Source organism: Lepisosteus platostomus, chromosome 17 (assembly GCF_059453375.1).
Source record: "Lepisosteus platostomus isolate fLepPlt1 chromosome 17, fLepPlt1.hap1, whole genome shotgun sequence".
In the NCBI taxonomy this organism is placed as follows: Eukaryota; Metazoa; Chordata; class Actinopteri; order Semionotiformes; family Lepisosteidae; genus Lepisosteus; species Lepisosteus platostomus.
Genome location: NC_142627.1, coordinates 17,034,085 through 17,048,847, shown reverse-complemented (window position 1 = coordinate 17,048,847; position 14,763 = coordinate 17,034,085). Strand labels below are relative to the sequence as shown.

The 14,763-nt window shown below is 36.8% G+C and overlaps 1 protein-coding gene across 3 annotated transcripts; it reads left to right on the top strand.

The window, feature by feature from the left end:
* The first annotated feature begins 805 nt into the window (after positions 1-805).
* Positions 806-13,403, top strand: gtf2a1l (general transcription factor IIA, 1-like). 3 transcript variants are annotated; one of them, XM_088609749.1, is made up of 10 exons: positions 806-927; positions 1,457-1,511; positions 2,147-2,248; positions 2,886-2,925; positions 3,591-3,643; positions 6,068-6,161; positions 7,292-7,875; positions 8,223-8,468; positions 12,317-12,406; positions 12,650-13,403. In XM_088609749.1, the coding sequence occupies exons 2-10, from the start codon at positions 1,488-1,490 to the stop codon at positions 12,755-12,757; spliced, it is 1,341 nt and encodes a 446-aa protein (XP_088465875.1). In that variant the 5' UTR covers positions 806-927; positions 1,457-1,487; the 3' UTR covers positions 12,758-13,403. The 3 variants fall into 3 exon arrangements, with proteins under 3 accessions (XP_088465875.1, XP_088465873.1, XP_088465874.1); XM_088609747.1 differs by having other exon boundaries at positions 2,802-2,925; XM_088609748.1 differs by lacking the exon at positions 806-927 and adding an exon at positions 1,138-1,288 and having other exon boundaries at positions 2,802-2,925.
* The last annotated feature ends 1,360 nt before the right edge of the window (positions 13,404-14,763 follow it).

Sequence of the window (14,763 nt, the reverse complement as noted above, 5' to 3'; positions counted from 1 at the left end):
TATCTGACAAATTAATCTTTCACACATATATAACATATATACCAGTATATCATCCACAAAGGAGAACAAAACCAAGATTGGAGAAATGCCATATACTAATCCTAATCAATAGAGAAAACAGCAAATATTAATTTAAATAAGCAAGCAATCAAATGACAATTTTTTTCCTTTCAGTACCAAATAATTGTAATTAATGGGTTTGTTCAGACAACTTTTTCATTTGTAAAAAGATATTGCAATGCTCTGAAGCACAACATAGAAGTATAGACTTCAGTGCACATAAATACAAATAGAGCTGCCATGGTTGTTACGTATATCAAGTCTTTGAAATATCTGTAATATTTAAAAAGCAGGTGAATAAAGGTGTACTATCGATTATCAGCCCTCTGAGACTAACACTGGATTTGTAAAAATAATAATGTTTATTCAGAGGTGTTAAGCTTGAGCTAGGGTTTCATTTTGGATAGTAATGAATATTGATATTTTACTGGGCCTTGCACTAGCTTCAACCTAAAATGAAGTCAATTAAAATGTTATAAGTTAACCTTGAAACAGTTCTAATTTAACCACTTAAAGTTCAATCACCATGATAACTGAAGCCAGACATTAACGTTTATTCTAATTCGAACCCTACCTCAGCATGATAAATCACCACTTAAGTAGGTGCATATGAACATTGTTTTACTTGAGTTCCAAGGTTGCCCAATGGCCTGAAAATGACATCATGTATGCAAATACACTTGGAATTAAACTTCTTTTAAGTTATTCTTTCAATTCGTTGATTACATTTTAACACTGACTTCTACCTGCACGATATTCTGCAAATCCTCGTCGCGCTGTGGTGCACTGGGGATCATTTTGTTTGGGTGAAAAAGCCATAAGCCTTCCACAGCAAGGCCTTGGGTTAAAGCAAACGCCACAAAACAGGTAAAATCTGTAGTGCGCTGAGAAACCTAATTATATTGACGATATATAGTGCAAAATACTATATAGCACCACACATATTAGATTACGTTATTTTTTCTTTGGATTGCTAGCAAGAGGTTAAACTCGAGAACGCTTACATGACTGCACCATATACACCAAATTCACAACAAACAGGAATGACGGAAATATTTTTGCAAACATTATGGCTGCTAATATTTGCTTGCCTAGCGGGTGTCACTACGTCATGATAAATTAATTAAAGGAGATAATTAAATACTACTCACAGAAGTCTTGCCAGCCTTACCTTTTCGACCTCCTTCTCCGTATTGCCTCCTTTCCGTTATGACGAACTATTTCTATTGTGAGACATTATATTATGTTTTTTTTGCGTTTTGAAAAGTTTTACATTTTATTTGCGTGTTCAAAAATATTTTGTGGTTGCAGTTCAAATATTTTGTTTGATTTTCAATATGGTTTATTTGGAAAAGTTTAATTTGCTATCTCAAAATGTATTTGTGTTTTGAAACAGAGCCACCGTTATAATCTCAACAGCCTCCGAAATGTTGTCCAACTCAAACCCTGTGGTAAGCGCATGGAAATATTTTTAGTTACAATTTATCTACAAGGAATCTATTGTAACGTACGTACAGCCTCCCTATACTTGTTAACGTTTGTAAATTGATAAGTAATCAACAAGTAACAGTGTCAAGTATTTTGTGCGACTGATACAAATTTTATGCTGCGAGTTATAAAAGTATTCATTATTGAATGTGCAGATTGTTGCTTGGGGGGAACTTTTTAGAATACTACACATTAATATTTGCGATGCCTGCGTCTGTAAAGGCATTAATCTTTCTTCCAACAATGCAGCGTTAAAATTGCCATACCTGCCCTTTTATAAAGCTATTTGCAAGTGTGGTATTCTAATTTTGGTGACCGTTTGAGTCCTTTCTGACAAGCCATCTCCAAAAACAATTTTAGAAATCGGGGCTTAATATTTTTCTCAGTTTTCTTAGTTATATTTAAGACATTTGTGATCGGCTCCCAAGTTCAAATTGACAGTCATTGTGTAAGGGCTCAAAATGCCAGCATTCTGAAGAAGCGATTACTGATTTGGATGCTATGATTAATCTTCAGCTCGGTGGTCTATTTGGGTATCTCAGCTGCACCTTGACTCTCTCTTTGTTGCTTTGCTCTTTCTCTCCCCTCCCCCATGCAGCCTAAATTATACAAGTCCATCATTGAGGATGTCATTGAGGGTGTACGTGAGCTGTTTGTTGATGAAGGTGTGGAAGAGCAAGTGCTGCAGGATCTAAGGCAGGTGAGATGATCATGCTGGATCCTTTACTCACTTGCTCATTCTTCACCTCATCTGGAAGTCCTCTTGAGGTGCTCCTCAGCAGAAACACAAACTTTAGGCTTCTGTCCCAATTGTGTAGACACTGTATGCACATATATATATATATGATGTTAATATGTTTATACTTGACATGTGATTAATGTGTGCTGTTTGCCATTTCCTCTGAAATTACTGAAAGTGTTATATATATATACATAAAATAGCTAGTGCTACCATTTATTTCTGTTTGTTGTTATATTATTTAATAATATTTGTGAAATCATTTTTATATTGTTTTGAAGTCAATTTATTAATATCAACGTAGTTAATTTTTAAAACTAATGTATTCTTTGTAGTGATGCACTTCTAGGAACGAGCATTAATATTAAAAAAGTAGCTAAAATACTACATTTTAATATGGATAATGTTTTATAACCTTTAATGTTGATTCTGTTTAATGTATTAAATAGATACTTACATTCTGCAGCAGTCAGAATATCGCTGCCAGAAATCATACAAGAGGATGTTTTTTTAGATATGGGAATCCAAGGTTATGCAGTCGAAGGCAGTGGAGGGCTTTGTTAAAGACACCATAAATCCATCCAACTTTCTTCTGCAGCTCCCAGCTAGCTTTGCTCAAACACTGCAGAAACCAACAGGTTAGTTCATTTTTCTGTAAACCCTTTGTCACTTTAGTTAAGTTGCAGGTACATAAGCAATATAATGTCAGCTCATCATTTGGTCTCTTTTTAAAGGCCCCAGGTGTAGCAGTCTCTGGTACAGAGACTAAATTCTCCCAGTATTAGCTTTTGGTGAATTATTCTTTGTCTGTCCTACATATAATTTGATTCATATTCTTTTTTTTTTGCTTGTTATGCTCTCTTTGACATATTACCTGCACTTGTTCTCTTCAGTTAGAGCCTCCCATGAAACACTTCAGCTTAGGATAAAGGGATCCATTTCTCTGAACCAGTGTTCATTCTCTGAAGTGCTCCACAGTTATCCAGATCTTGCAAGGTCAACTGCAGAAGAGTTTCCTTATATTTGATAACGCACTCATATTGTTTCCTTGTGCTCTTTAAAGCTGAGCATTAGCAGTTATTCTTATTATAAAGAAGACCAATGAAAGAACATTTTAAGAGGCTCTACCTCTCAAGTCCCTGATAAGGAAATTCACCCAGAGAAACACGATAAAAAAAACTTTGAAGGATCTGAAGTGAACAGTGTAAAATGTCTGATTTATTAATCATGTTGTATTCTTAACTGCCTTGTGTCAATTTCTTTAACGCAGTTTGATTTTCCAAAAATGTTACTCCTTTTTCAGCCTCGATAGTTATACCTGCTGGCCAAAATGTTCAGAATTTTACAGCAGATATGGTAAGTTGTAAATGGTCTTTTGAATCTTTACATATTTAGGATTTAATATTGCTTCAAATTATATTGAAATACAGCATGTTGTATTGAAAAGTTAATAAAGGGTTAGTTTGAAGACATGCTGCTTAAATGTTCAATTTCCTGAATTGGTTAAAACTGTGGTCTATCACTTTTGTGCAAAATGTACAAAAAGATACATAAATCATTCAATTCTAAGCTATTAATTTGTGTGATTTTCTTATATGCAAAACTTTAAGGGCTTATTCATGTGTTCAAAATGTTGAAGTAATTTCCTGCTGATTTCCATATAATAAGGGAACATTTCAAAAGGACAACTCAATTTCTGTTTCTTAGAGAACTCCTGAATGATAATGAGAAATGCAGTGGAACTCATTAAAAAAATTCCTTTTATGAAAAAAAAAGTATATTTACTAATTCAATTACATATTTTTTTCTTTATGTAGTTAAGCCTACTGTACATCACAATTAACATTGGATTCTCACAAACCTGTATTTTTGCAAAGGACTGGGATCACAAATGGCTTATTACTGCCTCTGAATTGCAGCACAGACAGAATTTAATCATTCCTTTACTGCCCAAGGTGTGTTCAGTCATTTCCAAATGGCACCTTCCTTTGAGACTGACTGACATTCCTTCCATGAAACAAACTGCTGTGTGAAGGTAGATTGCTCCTCTCCCCCAGCGGTGAGATGACATTAAAGAAATCCATGCCAACAAAATTAAACCAGCCGGCTGATTGAAGAAAACCTTTAAAATCCTTTATTGCAGTGTTTCACTGTTGCTGTCTCCTGTAGTTATTTCATTTGGCCCATGTTTCCAAATGCATGCATGAAAAAGCAATACATGGAGCAGGCAAATAGGGCAGAGAAACATGAGCATTACTGATGGAAGAGAAAGCCCTTTAGTGATCTTGAGACTGACTTTTTAATTTCATATTTACTGAGCAGATGAATAGTACATATTTTATAAATTAAATGTTAGTTCTGAGTAGGTAGTGATCGCTTGCATCACAAGTGGGACAGGTTTAGAATTTGAAATACCTTTGAGTGCATACTTGTACAAATCCCAAACTAATGCAGATTTTTTATGTGTATATATATTTGTGTGTTTGTTCAAAGATGAAGCCCCTTGAACTGAAATATGATCAATACCAGAGCCTGAAGAGACCAAAAACATGGATTCTTTAGGTAGCAGATACAGAAAAAGACTTAAACTGAGATATAATGACTTAAAAAGCTCTTTATTCTTATACCGTTTTTACAATCATTCTATTATGATTACATTTCATTACATATAAACATTTTGGGTCCAGGATTTCTGTATATTCTGTGCAGAGTTTGCACGAGTTTGTCTTACCTGGTTTTGCTGGGTGCTCCAGTTTTCTCCCACATAACAAAGGCCTGCTGCTTAGGGTAATGGGCGGTTCTGTCTTGTGCTGGCTGACTTGTGTGTGTCAACACTGGAGCGGACTGACTTCCCGTCCAAGTTTAGTCCCACTTTGCAAGACTCCAGCTTGCTGTACCTTACCGGCAATTATCTGTTTTTGGGGTGTGCATCATTGTATAAAAAGGGGTACACTACCCTCTCACCCCTGTACTGCCCAGCAAATAAAATGGAATTCAAAACTGGAAGAAGTGCAACCAGCTAGAGCAGACAGATAGAGCTAGAGTGATAGTGGTAATGTAACTAATAGAGGTGGTATGCCACAACTGAATAAAACTACAGAATGATTGGCTTCTGTAGCTCTGGCTATATTATAGCCCAGTGTTACAGCAATGCAGAAAATTAACCATTTTCAACAGTGTGATGAGCTTCCTCACTGTAAAATGGGAAAAATCCATTTGAGAAGAACATTCATACTCCTTGCTGGAGACAGACTTTTCAACACCATGTTATGACTAGCGAGGGGTTAGGTCATACTGACATGTTAATATGATGTACAGAAGTAGTTTATTCAGAGTTTCATTAAAATGGTTTTTGAGGGGGACGGTGTAATTTCTATTTATGATCTATAAGCCTGGTAATGGAGGTAATGTTTGATACGAGTATTTGAAAATCCTCAGAGGTGTTGATAGTCAGTGCAGTGGATGAACAGCACCATGAGCAAGAGGACAAAGTGAAAACTTTATGGAAGGGCCTTTAAAACTAAGAAAAGGCCTTTTGTTACTCAAAGGATTGTAGGCATTTGGTATAAGTTGCCAAAACCAGGTGGATGAGACCTTGGATCAATAAACTGCTAGCTATAAATGTTTGTAAACATTCTTAAAGTCAATGTTATGGAATTCAGAACATTAAGAAGTTGAACAGGTTTCAGAACTTTTTTAGGATGCTTGTGCATAAGAGGATGATACAATTCATTTTTTAATATGAAGGATTAATTTAAAAAAATCTTGCTTTGCTTTCAGAACAATTCTGGGTCAGCAGCTACTCTCTCTCTCCCTCAAGGTGTCAGCTATCCAATTCAGATACCTGCTGGAGTCACACTACAAACATCCTCAGGTACAGGGCAATTGGGTACTATATAGCCTAATTCTTTACATTGTGCATAATTATCCAACCTTTGCTGACTGAATAATCTTCTCTCTATTCGCTTAAAATGCCTCCTGGGTTTGAAGCTTTTGTTATCAACAAATGGTTCAGACCTTCTGATAATACTACACACTTCATGTGTTACTGCATGAACTAATTTTCTGAGCTATAAAAGGTGCTGTTTGAGACAATATGACATTTAAATAGAGAAAAAACATCCACTTACATTTTCACTTCTAGACCCTAGGGAAAAGCTAGGAAGTAAAATCTGCAGCTTCTCAGGGTATGCACTTGTGTGCTGTAGATTATTCTGTACAGAAATATGGTTAGAGGAAAGATGTATTCATTAGGTGAAATATGTTCCTGTGCTATTGTGACTCTCTATGATGGAGTATACAACCTTATTTCTAACCAATTCCATTTCTGGTCTTCTGAATCCACTGTATCAGAATGGCCTGGCAAGGTAAAAATTATTTTGTAAAAGAGAACTCTGTTTTTCAGTACTAAAATGTCAGGGAAGAGTCCATTCTCAAACGGACTCATAATTAGAATGTATTGTATTCATTATTTTCTTTAGTTCTATTGTTCCCATTAAGCTGAATAGAACAATTAATTAGAAGTGTGCAGTGTATAGCTTTGTAAAAAATACAGGCTTGGAGCAAAAGTATGGCGCTTAGACAGCACAAAACCATGAATGATGAATGCCTGTGTGATTCAGCTCTTTAGTAACCTAGGAGAGGCATTCCTGTTACATTTGTGGGGAGAATGTTGAAGGCACACATCAAGATTCGCTTGCTATACTTTTTTCATTGCTGAAATGTTGAGCTGTGTAGCTTTGGATAAAAATTTTAACTTGTTTCCTTTTTGAATAAATGTCCATTTCTTAATGTTTGCTCACATAGAATCCAGTATCCTAATTTAGATTTCCATAGAAACCATGATACCAGCTTTGTAATGATAAATGGGCTTCTCCTTGCATCTGCTACTTGGCAGACAAAATGGATGCTCAGCATTCATTAAAATAAAGTGCTGTGCTGGAGTGTATTGATGAGTACATCAATATTTGTGTAACTTAGCTGGTTGTTTCCTTCTTTCCGCAGGGCATTTGTACAAAGTCAATGTCCCTGTGATGGTGACGCGGGCTCCAGGAGGTCAGCGCATTTTGCAGCAGTCGGTCCAGCACTTGTTAGAACAGCGTGAGGCTCCTGAGGCCCAGGCTGCTGCGCCGCAGACTGCCTCAGTCCAAATCCAGTCAGCCGTCATGCAGTCCTTACCTGAACAGAGGAAAGACCTGTTCCAGCAGGGGCCTTCTGGACAGCTTCTGCAGCAACAGCTTGTCATGGGCCAGTGTGTGCAATCCATACAACCACCTGTACAGCAACCTTTAGTCATTCAGCCTGGGGTGGCAGTCAGTCAGATCCTGTTACAGCACAGTGACAGCTTGAGCGATGGTCAAACTAGTGGGGACACCCCACAGATTGATGTGAGCCAGGCATCTTCAGTGCAGCAGGCCTTTCCTGCCCAGCTCGGTAGCTTTCAGGTAAAGCCTGATTCACACCTGCTTAGTGCCGATGTAGTGCGTAACAATGAGGATCCTGGTGTGGTGGCTGAAAAGCCTGAGAAATCTGAATGCAGCAATGTAAAACAAATGAATCTCCAGTGTCAACCAGAGGTTTCTGCACAGGTAAGATAGCAAACATCTACAAGATACCAATGAATCCCATTAGGCTTATCTAAAAACAAGCTTGTCAGGGGCAATAATATAGTCCTTTAGTTCACTAATTAGCCACATTTTAGCATTACAGATGTCTCACTTTTTGTGTTTGACTCAGATGCTTTAGAGTCTTTATTACTGCAGTTCAGTTCATTTGCTTGAATAATTTCTGCTTTCTTTTTTATTCCCATTAGGGACTGGTAATACATGCTTAAAAATAGAACAGGCTTTGTGAAGTGAAAAAAGATGACGAGCTAATGCGTGCATCATTTTTAAAATGCCAACCGTATGCAGTGTAGTATTATTTTTCTTTAAAGCCTGGCATTAACGTGACAAAAGACTACAACTACAACGACATAATTGACATAGTCCAGATTGATGGTACGTGTGACAGCTCCTCTGACGAAGGTGCAGGCACCCTCAGAGAAGTGGGTGAGAATGAGTTCCTGGGGATCATTGATGCAGAGGACCTGAAGGTGTTGGAAGGAGGAGGAGGGACCAGCACTTCAGACAGCTCCACAAGTGACACTGACGATGACCCACCTCTGGAGGAAGTCGAGGAAGTGAGTAGAAATATAAAAGAAAACTGAGGTAGACAGAACTTCTGTTTTTGCCAAACATTTTAATACCAGCCAAATCTGGTATCGATAGAATGCTTATATACTGCATTTAATGTAATTTTATTCATCCATTTTCTGAGCACTTACAGGGTTGTGTGGAAGTGGGATCCTATCCCAGTAAGCAATGCGTGCAAGACGGGATACACCCTAGATAAATGGTCATTTTAATTATTATTGAAAGTAATGTTAATTTTGTGTTATTTCCTTTCCATTTCATGACTTCTGTAGAATTTAAAGAAGCTTTCAGATTTAAGTCTGCAAGGCTGCTGTCAACAGATGGTGCTGTTGGATTACTGAAAGCGACTTTTTATAGATACAAAATGTTTACTCTGTTGATATTCCTGTCTGTAGATTTATATACTATACAGCAAAAATAACTGTCATGAGAATGACTATTTCTTTGTAGTAAGTGCCTTTATGTTTTATTAGACGGGTAAATTCATTATGCAGATTAGCATCTGTCCTCAAAAGGGGGTCTACTGTGAAAGTCCCAAATTAGTAGTCTGTATGTCCAGCCTTTGAAGGTATATAAGATGTAACAATGCTTGCTTTGCAGTGGTTTATAGATTCTTGTAGGATTTTGTTCCATTGGGCTTGTAGAGGTTGGCCAGGCATGTATCTGTTCATTTTTCTCATAGTCCTAGTTGCCTCACGTTGTCCCAGCTTGTACAACACATGTTCAACAGGGCTCAAGTCTGGCATTGATGGCATAACCATCATTCTCGTCTCACAAAAAAGCCACTGTTACATGAGCAGCATGAGAAGTGTTGTCCTGTTGGAGTGTTTTGTCAGGGTGAGCTTGCAGGAAGGACTGAAATTGAGGTCACGGGACGTGGTCTATGTAATGCTGTGCTATCAGGTTGCCATCGAATACTACTAGTGGTTGTCTGTAGCAACTAGACTCTCCTGTCGAGACCATCATGCTTGGACCTCTCCCTTGACTGGTCTGTTGTACATAATTAGAGTATCATTCATATTCATTCTGCATCTCACTGATGTCCTTTGGGATGGTCTACACAAAACCTTGATATATAACTAGAGAGTCTACAACAGTGATAGCACAGAGGTGGTATTCTCTTGATAAGTGGGGCTTAATGGTTCCTTTTTGTGTTTTATTGATTTTCACCAGCACTGACATTCAGAAGGTTATAAATCATTATTGAATCAAAATGATACCTAAAACATTGTGTCTTATGTGTTTATCATGCATACTTGTAAAAACACAATATATTTCTAATTTATAATGTGACCTGCACTCACAAAATTTTATTCTCAGCATCAGTAATTATTGTAACCCACTCTTAAATATGCTTCAGAAATAGCCACAGGCAGCCTTTTTTTTTCTTCAAATTAAACTTGAATTTATTTTTCAGATTTAGGCTTGCAGTTCAGGATACTTTTAAATCTGTCTGACTTTTAGAAAATAATAATCTTGAGAACCTGAAAATGGTTTTGGGAGACTGTTCTCTATGTATTTAAAAGTATTGAAAGAGGAATTTAGAAGAAATATTTCCTATAGCCCATGGGCAACAATGGTGGGCGTTTTCAATGACAGACCCAGAACTCGTACCATACTGGGTTATTCGAGAACATTGCCTGCTGACTAGATGAACATGAAGGAAAGCTGATGGAGCAGCGAGAGAAGAGTACCGGGGCATGATTTCTCATCTCTAGGTCTAGTGTCTCCTGTTTGGCTGCTTGAACCCTTTTATTAACAATGACCACTAAAATTTGATCGATGTGTGGTGGATTATGGTTCCATTTCTCCCTCACATTTTCTTACAGTCTACGTAGTTTTCACCCTGGCCCTCAGACGGTAGTTGATTGAGTTTACATGGGGCTGTCATCCTTTTACAGGAGGTGATAATTTATAGGTCTGTATGGCACAGCTTGAAAGGCAGTCAGAACACAGTACAAGAAATCTGCCAGGATGCCTTTTTCTTTTTTTGCCCTTCATTTTTTTTGTTTTGCACTGAATTGATGATATATTATCCATTAACTAAGGAGAATTAACCAGGTGAGAACACATTAAGTAGCATACACCTTAAAATTTTTGCAAGTCTGACCTTACAATGCATTGTTAGTCTTTTGAAGAAGATAGAAGAGAATGTTCAGGAACATTTTGACATTTACCTTGCAGTGAATCATGACATGTCTGAGGCTGCAATTAGAGTTTGATTGACATTCATATTCTTTGGTTTCTATTTTTTCCTTTCTCCAGAGGTTTTTGTTGCTCATTTTAAGTAATAGATAGTTACATGCACAGATTCTTGCCTTAGACATAAAATTTTGAGAGAAATTATTGGTAGAAAATTGTCTTCGATTTTTTTTTAAACAAGTTTTCAAAAATGAAATTGGCAAGGAGCTAAAAAAAAGGAACACGTTGGTATTATAAGTTGTACTTCTGGGGGACTGTGGATGTTGTGTAAAGATAAGTATGAAGTTTATGTATTCCACTCCAGTCATAATTGAGCCAGTTTTTGATATACTGTGCATTATTTCATGCATCCTAGTGTCCCAAACAGCAGGTATTCTTAAAAGAAGATATATCCCATGAAGCCTTGGTTAAAAGCATAAACTGACTTGAATTTTAGAATTTGTTATCCCTGGGACAATGAAATGTCTAGAACAAATACAAATGTAGATCATACTGGGTCATACTGAGGAAGAAATTGATCTTGGCTATTCCTCTAAGGATGGAAATGGTTCAAAAGCAGAATTCTAGGGGCACACCAGCCTTAAATCTTTAATGTTAAAGAGTTTTGCTCAGTATTTCGAGTACAACTGCAATTCAGTTTACAAACGATTGGTTTTTCTTTACAAACAAGTGGGTCTGAGCCAAGAAGATGGCATTTATATTCTGTGAAGAATCTGCTCTTCTTTTAAAAATACAGCAAACAGTTACAGTAGTTTAGAAAACAAATTAATCTGTAAGTAAAAGGATACCAATCCAAACATATTGTGTTCTTTGCAATACCTGTTGCAGACTGTTGGTATATCAAGTCATGTTCACATGAATGTACAGAATAACATCCATTTTCACAATAACAAGAAACATGGAACATATGGTGTTACAAATCCTGCTTGACTTTGTTTCCTCGTGGTTACTGTGGGCACTTACAAAGACATACAACTTATTGTCAGTTCCTTAGCATGCATGAAATAAGCCTTTTTTGACCTTGAACATGAGACTTTGCATTTTAGAAGTAACCTTGTGTGAGCCATTATGATCTTGAACTCACATACTAACTTTCATCCTGAAATTTATTAACAATGTTGCAGGGCAGACCCTGCCAGCTGCTTGCATCCTCTCCTTCTACCCATCCGGTGAAGGCCAGGGGTGGGTTTGCTCCAGTGGAATTTTCCATGTGTTGAATTCAGAAAGCATTAAATATTAATTGAAAATATGCATGTGGGCAAACAGATGGTCAATCTGTTTAGTGCAGCACTTTTTCCAGTCTCTAGTAATTTTCAGATTACATTTTCTTTGTATATATGAGGCACTTATTCTATCACATTATTTTGTGAAACCTATGCTTAGTCTGTTGTGAACAATGTGGAAGCTTTCAGATGCTCCTGTGAGTCATTACCATAACTTCTACAGTAGTGCTACCTTCCCTCTTAGAACTTCATACTGTTTCATTCAAGTTTTGAAAGGTCACCCAATATGAAACAGTGCATCTGCTTACCTCTGTCTTTGGGTAATCTTCCTTAATTACATAGTCCATTGTTATTTCTCTTGAATGCTGCTATGTCGGGAAAGTGTTTACTTTAAATCTCTACTCTCCCAGGATCCTTTAAATTCTGGAGATGATGTCAGTGAGCAAGATGTACCAGACCTGTTTGACACAGACAACGTTATTGTCTGCCAGTATGATAAGGTAGGTAACATTTCCCATTTTAAAAAGTGCTGCCGCTGTTATGTGTGAAATGAGGAAGATGGCTCATTCAGCAAAATAAGGGTAATAGTTTTTCAATATCAATGCAATCAAACATTTCAATCATTAAAGGGTATTCACTCCAGGATTTCAATGCATTTTTCTGATATGCCTGTGAGCTTCTTGCAAATCAAATTATAAAATATTCTTTGATGAATGTGCTGTTGGAAATATTTCTAACTTTAGATTCATCGCAGCAAGAACAGATGGAAATTCTACCTCAAAGATGGAGTAATGAGCTTCGGGGGAAAGGACTATGCCTTCTCTAAAGCAATTGGAGAGGCAGAATGGTGAGGGTACCAGGAGAGGGAGCAGTTTGCTTTTGAGAAGGGTTTAGGGTCAGCAAGACTTGAGCAGATTGAAACCCTGATGTGAGCATGGTTTGTGAGAAGAAAAAAAACTTTATTTAGGTTGATGTGGAGCAAATGTGATATTTAATGAACTGAGAAACAACTACAAAGCTAAAGTGTCTATGCAAATTGAGCTGTTGGACTGGAAGGATTTATAATAAGCTAATATAGTGTATTGCTTTTCTGGTTTATTTTTTGTAATGCCATTAAATTTGTTTGCTTCATTTGGAAAGTTGTTTCTGAGCTTCCATCAGGAGAAATATTCACAATATTACTAATAACAGCTGTATTCCTACATAATTTATCCAGCTGTATTATGCAGTCTGACTGCAAATGAGTTTCAGAATGTTTAAAGCTGTTTTGTGGATGGAATTATAAAACACTCATTAGCACCACTTCAGATTGGCCTAGATTTATCTGGAAAATTTAGCAGCTCTGTTACTTCTTTTGGTTGTGAAATTACACAAGGTGTCTTCTTCAAAGAAATATATTTAAAATTGCCAAACATTACATGCGATGATAAATAGAAACATTGCTATGCATTGTATTTTTTTGTTAAATTTAATAAATTATGTGTTGCATGCACACAAGCTGCCTGAATTTTTAATTAAGGGTATTTTTGTATCTGTGAACTAAAAATAGCACAAAGAATCTGAAAAAATGTTTTGGGTAAATATTTACATACAGTATCACCCTAGATGTGGGTACATTGGTCCTTGCGTATTTACAAAACACTTTGAAAATGTGTTTCTTTTGACATAAAATCTTGCTGAAGCAAAATAAAATCTAAACTGAAATCTGAAACAAAGGACTAATGAAATGATGAATAGGGAGTTCTGTGCATACACTTTGGGCTGTGACTAGATTCTTCATCATGAATGCTGTCTGTCTGAGTCCACATATTTTATTGTACTGACATTTTGAAGGATTGCAAGGTACCATGTTTCATTTTTTGCCTGTATTAAGCTGCCAATATTGTGTAGAGCCTTGCATTCTTTCATGCATATTTTGACTAGCTTGACATTCATAAATCTATATTTGCACAATTACATAGGATTAAGGATGGTACATTGACAATGATAAAATGCCACCAGATCTCAATAAGCAGTAAGAAGAAAATTAACATCACAATGTACATGGCATCTCACAGATAAAATAGCTCATTTTGCTGTTCTTTCCTGAGTTTCAAGTAGACTTTGTAATTAGATCCAGATTCACTTCAGTGCTGTTCTCTCAGGCATGCACTCAAATTTCTATCACTGTGTTCTGGTCAGATTTGTAAATATGACTGGAAAAACTGTCTTGTTGCACAATGTGGAATATCGTTATGCTTATCAAATTAAGTGCATGAAAAGGTACTAGGGGTCAGTGTAGTGAAATCCACTTTAAAAAGTGGATGAAGTGATGCCTGTGAAATTATTATTCTTTTTATAACCTGTACTTTTTTGAAAATGTTTCACTACACCCAAGACAGATTAAAAGTCAACCATACCTTTTATAATAAAATTAATGAAAACCTGCTGATATCTTACATTGGGAAATCCTTCTGGTCCCCATGTCTCTATCTTTCTCAACATTTTTAACTCAAATCTTTCGGGTGATCACATGATTTCATTATTAGGGGCTCTCCCTTGTTTGACTGGATACAATACGGACTCTTAAGCCTGCTGGTGATGAGCCGAAAAAGGCACTGAGGCTTATACTGCATTCACCGATTCCCTCATTATGGGATTGTCCCAAACTCTTGAATCTGAAGATCTAATCCCTCAAACTAGAATTCATGATGAAAAAGCAGCCTTTTCAGGTGCAAAATGGATGACCGTGTGATCTTCTCTTTGTGATTTCTCAAATGCCCTGGGTCAAGGTGTCCTGATTCTGTCTGCTAATTATTAGCTGGCCTTTTCAGCAAAAGCTACAACTCATTAAGTGGAAATGCCATTTTTTTCCAGG

What these genes read in the sequence shown, in the direction of transcription:
- gtf2a1l (XM_088609747.1), top strand. Translation starts at nt 1,488, where the DNA reads ATGTTGTCCAACTCAAACCCTGTG. An exon ending in TGTCCAACTCAAACCCTGTG is followed by an intron (nt 1,512 to 2,146) that starts GTAAGCGCATGG and finishes TCCCCCATGCAG; the next exon opens with CCTAAATTATACAAGTCCAT. An exon ending in CACACTACAAACATCCTCAG is followed by an intron (nt 6,162 to 7,291) that starts GTACAGGGCAAT and finishes TTCTTTCCGCAG; the next exon opens with GGCATTTGTACAAAGTCAAT.